Consider the following 8,622-nt stretch of genomic DNA (forward strand, 5'->3'; position numbering starts at 1 on the left):
ACCCCCCCCCCCCCCCCCTCCTGCGCACATTTACTGATTGCCAACGATCATATGAAATGCAATGAAAAGTAAATAAAAGTCAAGGATTTAGCTGCCATGATAGATCGCATCCATTAGAGCAGCTGAAGGTACTCACCCCTGTCCTCCGTGATGTCCCGCGGCGGTTCCGACGTCACCCCCTGCGCATGTGTGCTATACGTCATATTTCGGGTGCGTGCACAGAAGGGCGTGCGGCCAAGGAAATTTTAAATCTCTCTGGCTCCCGGCTAACATGTGTAGCCCAGAGGAGAGATATATCACTGGGATTATTATTAGCCACTGTATGCCATTCCAAGTCACATAATTGCTGCTATCCAATGGATAACAGCGATCATGTAAGAAGAAAAAAAAGTTTAAGTTTCATCTCCCTTCATGGATCATATCAGTGAGCGGAGATGAAATTACATACCTAAGGCCCCCCGGATTTATCTGCAGACCTCACCACAGCTTCCCTGCCAAAACGGCAGACGCATGCGCAAAAGCCGCAAATTGCCAGGGTACTTTAAAATCTCCCTGCTCCTGGCTATCAAACATAGCCAAGAGCCTGGAGATTTCACGGGAAGGAGGGGGGGGGGGGGGGCGTGGTCCCTGGTCACGTGATGGCCGTTTTCTATTGGATCACGTAAAAGTAAAAAAAAGTTAAAGTTTCACCTTCCATCAAAATGGTGGACGCAAGCGCAGAAGCTGGGGAGGGCCCGGGAAATTTAAAGTCTCCTTGGTCCTGGGTATTACAGGTAGCCGAGAGCCTGGAACACTGACCGAGAGCTGCAGTGAGCGGTCCCCAGTTGCGTGATCGCCGTTCTCCAATGGATAATGACGATTACGTAAAAGTTAAAACACAGTTGAAGTTGAATGCATTTTTCGGTTTGAGCCCGGTTGTGCATACAGACATAAGATTAGGGCCACAATGGGTATTGTCCATATAGTGTATACATCACATATTGTCATATGTATAATAGTTGTTTAAAATGGTCGGTCAGAATGAATGCCAATTGTCATGTTGGCTAAATAGTTTGTGTTGTTGATCAGCTTAAAGGGAACCTCTCACTGGTATGTTTGTTATAAACCCCCCAGTGTGATGTAATAGAACTTGCTAACTGTTTCATACATGTTTTTGTTAAAAATCACTGGTTTGTGTTTTAGCACAAATACATACTTTTAGGCCTCCTGTCCACGGGCGATATTTTACCGCGTTACCCACGTCGATAATCCACATGCGGGTAACAAAATGAACGGTTTCCATAGAATAGCTATGAAGAAGCGCAGCCCGATGTACATGAACGGAAAATCGCTTCAATTTTCCGCTTGCGTATAAAAATTGCGGCATGCCACGATGAACCTATCATAATGATAGGTTCATCACGGAAAAGCGCGGTGACATAGTGCTCCCCTGTGGCGCCTCCCATGGCAAAAAAAATCTGCGGTGGTATATCGCAACGCCCGAGGATAGCCGGCCTAACTCTAGTGTGTGCTGTTTGTACATAGCTGTTCTGGAGCCGAGAGGTGGATGGAGCATGCATGGGATTTCAGTACTGCTAACGCTGACATTACAAGCCCAGGGCAATGTCAATCAAACAGATATAAGAGTGCCTCAGTGGGCTTTACCAGACTGCACAGATGACTCCATGGGTGCGATTTACATACTGTGTGTGCTAGAATAAAAGTACATTTTTGCACTAAAACATCAATTTTAACAAAAACGTGTGAAAGCAATTAGGAACTTCTACAGTGTCATGCCAGGGGTCTTCTAACAAATGATTGGTGGCAGACTTCCTTTACCCCTTAGAGACCAACCTATCCTGTGCCTTAAGTACCAAGTGATTATAATTATTATAATAATTATTATCATCACATTACAAGAGCCATAACTAACTGACACAGCCATATGAAAGCTTATTTGGGATGATTTGTACCTTTTAGTGGCTCCACTCTAGGGTCCAGAAATTCTGCCATTGGTTTTTGGTTTTGTTTTAACAGTGTTCACCAAACAACATGACAATTTTGTTATGTGGATCAGCACAATTACTGCAATAAGAAGTTTACATAAATTTTTTCTACCATTTTTGCACAAAAATGCCCAAAAACAACAATTGAATCTGCATTGCTGCATTCTAAGGCCCGTAGCATTTTTATTTTTCCAGTACCTGAGCTATGTAAGGGCTTATCTATTGCAGTAAAAGTTGTAGTTTTTATTGCTACCAGTTTGAGGTACATGTGACTTTCGAATAGCTTTTTATTGCATTTTTTGGGAGTCAAACAAAAAGATAAATAACAATTCTGGCATTATTTTTTTTTAAACTATTCTTATGGCGTTCACCATGCAAGATAAGTAAAATATTTTCATCATCAGGGTCATTACAAACATGATAAATAGGGATGAGCGCACACGCTCGGTAAAGGCAGATACTCGAGTGAGCATCGCTCTTCTCGAGTAACTGCGTACTCGTCCGAGCAAATGCGGGGAGGCGGCGGGGGGGGGGAGCGAAGGGGAGAGAAATCTCTCTCTCACTCTCCCCTCCGCTCCCGCCACTTCCCCGCTTTTGCTCGGACGAGTATGCAGATACTCGAGAAGAGCGATGCTCACTCAAGTATCTGCCTTTATCGAGCGTGCTCGCTCATCTCTAATGATAATACCTACTAGATGTTGCTTTTTTTAAAAATATTGATATTTTATTAAATTTTTGGGGAGCAAAAATGCATATATTTTTTAACTGGATTTATCTTCTTTAAATCAAACTTTTTAAAAAATTTTAGACACTATTTTTCAGTCCCTGAAGGGGACTTGAAGATGCGATTGTTTGATCGCTAGAATAGTACACTGCATTACTTATTCTATTAAGCCAATGACAGCAGCCTATTAGACTCCGCAAGATTTGGGGCCTAATAGGCAGAGTTACACGGCAGACATGGAGGCCTTTTTTCAGGCTTTCAGCTGCCATTAGAACCCATTGGTATTTTGCAATCGCATTGCGGGGTGCCGATGGGTGAAAGAAGGAGCCCGCTGCCCCTGTTATCTGTTGCATTTGCTATTGATTGTGGCATGTAAGGGGTTAAACTGCCAAGATCTGAGGTTTCCCTGCTACTGGCTATTAGAGCAGAAGCCTGGTTGTCAGTCGTCAGCCAAGCCACCACCTTAAAAAGATGTATGTGCAGGTTTGAAGCCCACTAGTGAGGTCAGTAAAAAGGCATATTGTGGTCTCTAACAGGTTAAGTAGGGATTTGACACTCGTGTTATTAGACAAATGAATGCACGCCCCCCCCCCCCCCTCCCCCTGCCTCTAATTACTTTTGTACATAAGTGTTTGGCTTACTCTCCTCGTCTCTTACACAAATGTTACATTTCTCCCCGTATGTAGCTAAGCTACGTTTTCAGCAACAGGTACAACAGATAAGAAGCATCTCTCAACCTGGTCGTGAAAAAGAACCTACAGACCCGACCGTGCCCCGTTTAGCTGCAGGTTCTAAAAATCTTCATAAAGCCGAGTCCGGCAGCCACAGATCTCTAACACCAGTGAGTGGAACCCAAACGCCTGAAGGATCCTGGACTGACTCTGTTCAGAGCTCTAGATCTTCAACACCTATAAACATAAGTACTACACACTCTCCACTGAAACTTAATATTCCTGGAGCAATTAGCAAGAACTGGAGGAGCCACACAGAAGGATCTCCATTAAGTCCAAGAAGCCATGAGATTGAGGGAGCAGGGGATGGACAGGGTCCCTTCACACCTAGGGCTTCTGCACTTCTTTCCCCTAGGCCCTATCAGCCTCGAAAAACAATGTAGATGGATACATTTGGTCAGAGATATGACAAGAACTATGAAAGTTTTTGAAATGCACTAAGTAATTAAAGGGGTTGTCCCGCGAAAGCAAGTGGGTCTATACACTTCTGTATGGCCATATTAATGCACTTTGTAATGTACATTGTGCATTAATTATGAGCCATACAGAAGTTATCAAAAGTTATTCACTTACCTGTTCCGTTGCTGGCGTCCTCGTTTCCATGGTTGCCGTCTAATTTTCGCCGTCTAATGGCTAAATTAGACACGCTTGCGCAGTCCGGGTCTTCTGCTTTTCTCAATGGGGCTCCGTGTAGCTCCGCCCCGTCACGTGCCGATTCCAGCCAATCAGGAGGCTGGAATCAGCAATGGACCGCACAGAAGCCCTGCGGTCCACCGAGGGAGAAGATGTCGGCGGCCATCTTCACCGGGTAAGTAAGAAGTCACCGGAGCGCGGGGATTCAGGTAAGCGCTGTCCGGTGTTCTTTTTTAACCCCTGCATCGGGGTTGTCTCGCGCCGAACGGGGGGGGGGGGTTGAAAAAAAAAAAAAAAACCTTTCGGCGCGGGACAACCCCTTTAATGTAGCATTTTTCCTTAATCACAATTAATGTGTATGGGGCTTTTCAACTCCTTACAGCAGGTATAAGGGGAAAGAAGGATTGGACATGTTGGATTCCAGTCTCCTCCTTAAAATAAACATGTATCCTTGGTCTCCAGTAATTTCATGAATTTAATGAATGGCTGAGTGTTGCCTCTGATTGGCTGAGCACTGCGACCAATCACAGGCAGCGCTCAGCTGTCATTCAATGGATGTCTGAGCGCTCCCTGTGATTGGCTAATCGCTCAGCCAATCAGAGCAGCACTTTCTGGAGGCGGGGATTTTTAAATCCCCGGCACCAGAAAGTGTTTCAGAGCAGTGACGGCATGAAAGATAGAAGATGCGCCGGAGTACCCAACAGCGGCGGAAGGTGATGTATATGTATATTTTTTACACCAGCTAGGGCTGATTTTCAGGTTAGGGCTTATATTTCAAGCACTTCCCCGAAAATCACTGTGGGGGTTGCCTGCATCCCATTGCTTTCAATGGGACTGGCAGTAGCGCCGGCCCCATTGAAAGCAATGGGCACGGAGCTTCGGTCACGCGTATTTTTAACATGCGTGGAGTGCATCTATGTGCGCAAAAAAAACAGCTTGTCTGACTGAGCCCTTAATATGCACACTAAAAAAATGTTGCTATGAGTGGCCCAATACAAATCAATGGGCTATTGGCATTTCTGTTTGAATTCCATCCGTTACATTTTTGGAGCAGAAAAACGGAATTCAAACAGAATTGTGCCATTTATCTTACACATGCAGAAACCATTTTAGATGTCTGCTAACTAAAATGCTAAATTAAAGCGTTATTCCCATACAATAAAGTGATTTCATTTGCTAGGATATGGTATCACATTATGATCCATGATGGTCTAATCTCTGGCACTCCATTAATCCTAAACGTGAAGGGGGTTAGGTGCTGGTATAGGGCCTCTTACATGAGCTGATCCTCAGCCTAAGGCCTTATTCACACAGGCGTCTGTACGCTGCTAATTTGGCCGCGATAAAAAATTGCGACCATCTAAAGCATTGGATCCCAATGTATTCATATTCATTCAGATGAGCGATTTTTAGCCACATGAAAACATTGCAATAGGAATAATAGGACATTGGCGACCGAAAACGGCGAATGATTTTATACGCGGCCGGAAAATATACGTCTTGCTGTATCTTTTGCCGATGCACGCTGTAGGCTCCCATAGGTTTTAATGGGAGCTGAAAAAATGGAGGGGGAGGGAGTTTATCAGCGTCCAACTTTGCGAAAAGATTACAGCTGGCTCTACTTAGCCCTTATAAGTCATTCCGAGGATTTATGCCGACCGAGGGATTTCCGCTCTGCAGTGTATATTTTCGCCGATATGCTGCACCTACCTGTGTGAATGCACGAGAAAACGCTAATTTTGATCGGTAATTGATTGCGGCTTTTTTTTTTCACCTGTTTTTCGGCTGTGATGCAGCCAGCGTGATAGCACAGTGCTTGTGTGAATAAGGCCTAATGAAAACAAACACTGACTGTCAAGCATTTCGATCAAAGCTTATTTGCTTTTGTTTACATAAGCGAAGAATCATAACTATGGCAACAAATGATCATTGGTACAATTGTTCGCCCACATTGTACATTTCCCTGTTCACAACTGATCAGCACATTTTCATGTTATTTCATGAAAATCAATGTTCGCTCTTTCATCAGCTGATTGCAGGAATGTTTACATAGCCCTGAATGAGTGAATGTTCATGCCCAGTAGTAGGGCTGTGTAAAAGACCTTAAATCCTTTAATAGAACTGTCTTAATAGCGAACAATTTTTTATTGAGGTCTTAAACGAGTGCAAATGTATGCAGAAGACGACTTAAAAGATGAACAAATGTATTAAAGCGACCTTTCGATTTCGGTGACAATATTCTTTCCCAGGACCGGAGGGGAGAGGTATATAAACTGCAGTTGTTTGTCTCCGATGTCCCTCCAATCTGCCAGTTCCAGACCCAGTTTTAGCTGTCAAATATGGTCACTGCAATTTTTCAACTACAGATAGTCCCCGACTTGCGAACATTCGAGTTACGAATTTCGCTAGATACGAACTATCTGTTCTGCACAGTATGATGTAATGCTATTGCAATACATCATACTGTGCAGGGACCGGGCAGGCTTCTATCAAGCCTGATAGAAGCCTGTCCGGTCAGATCGCGGCTGCTAGGCAGCCGGGGGCCTTCTGAAAGGCCCTAGGGCTGTCTATGCAGAGCGCCTATCAAGCCGTGCGCCGCCTGACAGCGGTATTTAAAGTGTTAACAGTTCAGACGAGCGGCGCGGCTTGTCGGAACTGCTGCCGCCGGGTGCCCGCTGTAAGAACAGCCTGCACCCGACGTTCTATGGAACGGGATCCACCCGCGATCCCGCTCCATACAACCATTTGTTTGACTTGCGAACAAATCGACTTGCGAACGGGCTCCTGGAACGGAACCTGTTCACAAGTCGGGGACCATCTGTACCTAATTCACACTGCACTTTTCTCTGCTTGGCTAGTGCCGAGCATGTGAGCAGCTTTGGCCAATTAGAGAACAGTTGTAGTACATTGGTAAGTCTAGCAATACCAAAAGACTGTTTTCAAATGAGTAGTCAAAAGATTGCGTTGGTCATATCAGACAGCTGAAAATGGGGCCTGGAACTGGCGGATCTGAGTGATGGCCGAGACAAACTGTTAGTAATATACGCTCCACCCCTCTGGTCATGGGGCGGAATTTTTTTTCCCTGAAACCAGTGGGTCACTAAGTATAATGGGTGTTATTTAAAAGGTGACAAACTCAATTAGTGGTTGATAGATTTAGTATAAGCACTGAAAATATTTAATTTACCATTTTGCATGTTTATTACCTTTCTTACGAGCAGTTATTATACTGGGGTTTGAAATTACAGGTTTTCACTATGTAGTTTCCAGCTTCTATTTAATAATTACCCTGTTTCCCTAAAAATAATACCTACCCCCAAAATAAGACCTACCCTTTGTTTTTAGGGATTTTCCATGAGGTTTAGAATAAAGCCCTACCCTGAAAATAAGCCCTAGCTGCATTACATTAAAAAAATACCTTACCTAGCAGGCTCAGTCCGTGTGCCCCCTCTGCTCTCCGGAGCTCCAGCAGGCTTCCTGCAGCCCTTGACCACCTGCAGAAGATCGCTTCCTGGTTGTGGAATTTATAAATCCCGCCTTCAGGAAGCTATGGCTCTGGTTGGCTGAGCAGTGCTCAAGAACCAATCAATGCAGCGCTGGATGAACCAACAGCCATCACATTGGTTTATCCAGCGCTGCATTGATTGGTTCTTTAGCACTACCAGGAAGTGATTTTCTGAGGATGGCCGATGACTGCAGGAAGCCTGCCGGAGCTCTGGGGGGCAGTGGGAGGGACTCGGACCGAGCCTTCTAGGCAAGTATAGGACATCTCCCAAAAAATAAGACCTAGTGACTCTTTCATTTTCAGACTATAGGTTTGTGTAATATAACAAAAGGTATCACTACTACATTTTTCTATTTATATAAAATATGTACTTTCATATTTTACTGAATTACAGTATATGTAAATGTTTTAATGGATCGGTCATGAGTATACTCCTTTATTATATATTATTTCTAATAAACAGAATTCTCTTGTTTATAAATATTTTATGTATTTGCCTTTTGTCATTTCTTTTCTATTACTTTTGGTTTGTTGTCTCCCTTTTGAACTGCACGGCCCTACAGGTCTATAGCAATAATATTGACCTTACCATATATTCCTGTGGCCAAACTGGCTGAGCGTTTATCAGTGTCTTAGATGAAATGGATTTCTGATTGTTTTTTGGACCATAAGATACAGTAAATAAAAATAAGCTGATACGTTTTTATTAAACAATTCTGTGCACTTTTTTATGTAATGTACAGGTGAGTCCAGACATGGCACATTTCTCCCCATTCACTGCATACAGAACTGCTCATCACTTGACCACTGTACAAAGCTGTTCTGTACTCCATGTGAACATGGTCTGAAGTATTTGTATTCCTGAAGCCTGGTAATGGTCTGTGACCAATCTTGCATTAAATGGACAACTATCAATAAGCATCTTATATAAATTGTGCTTCTTTTAATAAATATTTTTTTCCAGATTTTGCATATCTGTTTCAGTATGTTATGTACGAAAAAAGGAAAACAAAAGGTTACATACAATTCCATTGTTCTTGAAAT

General features: G+C 43.6%; 1 protein-coding gene across 3 annotated transcripts in view; it reads left to right on the plus strand.

The window, feature by feature from the left end:
- The window catches only part of LOC136612216 (putative leucine-rich repeat-containing protein DDB_G0290503), an 83,627-nt gene extending 75,084 nt beyond the window's left edge, over window positions 1-8,543 (plus strand). For all 3 annotated transcript variants that reach the window (XM_066592411.1, XM_066592413.1, XM_066592412.1), the window contains exon 27: window positions 3,396-8,543. In XM_066592411.1, the coding sequence (XP_066448508.1) occupies window positions 3,396-3,823 (428 nt within the window). In that variant the 3' untranslated portion in view covers window positions 3,824-8,543. The remainder of the gene's footprint in view (window positions 1-3,395) is intronic.
- The last annotated feature ends 79 nt before the right edge of the window (window positions 8,544-8,622 follow it).

The sequence above is a fragment of the Eleutherodactylus coqui genome, chromosome 2 (assembly GCF_035609145.1).
Source record: "Eleutherodactylus coqui strain aEleCoq1 chromosome 2, aEleCoq1.hap1, whole genome shotgun sequence".
NCBI classification, from domain to species: Eukaryota; Metazoa; Chordata; class Amphibia; order Anura; family Eleutherodactylidae; genus Eleutherodactylus; species Eleutherodactylus coqui.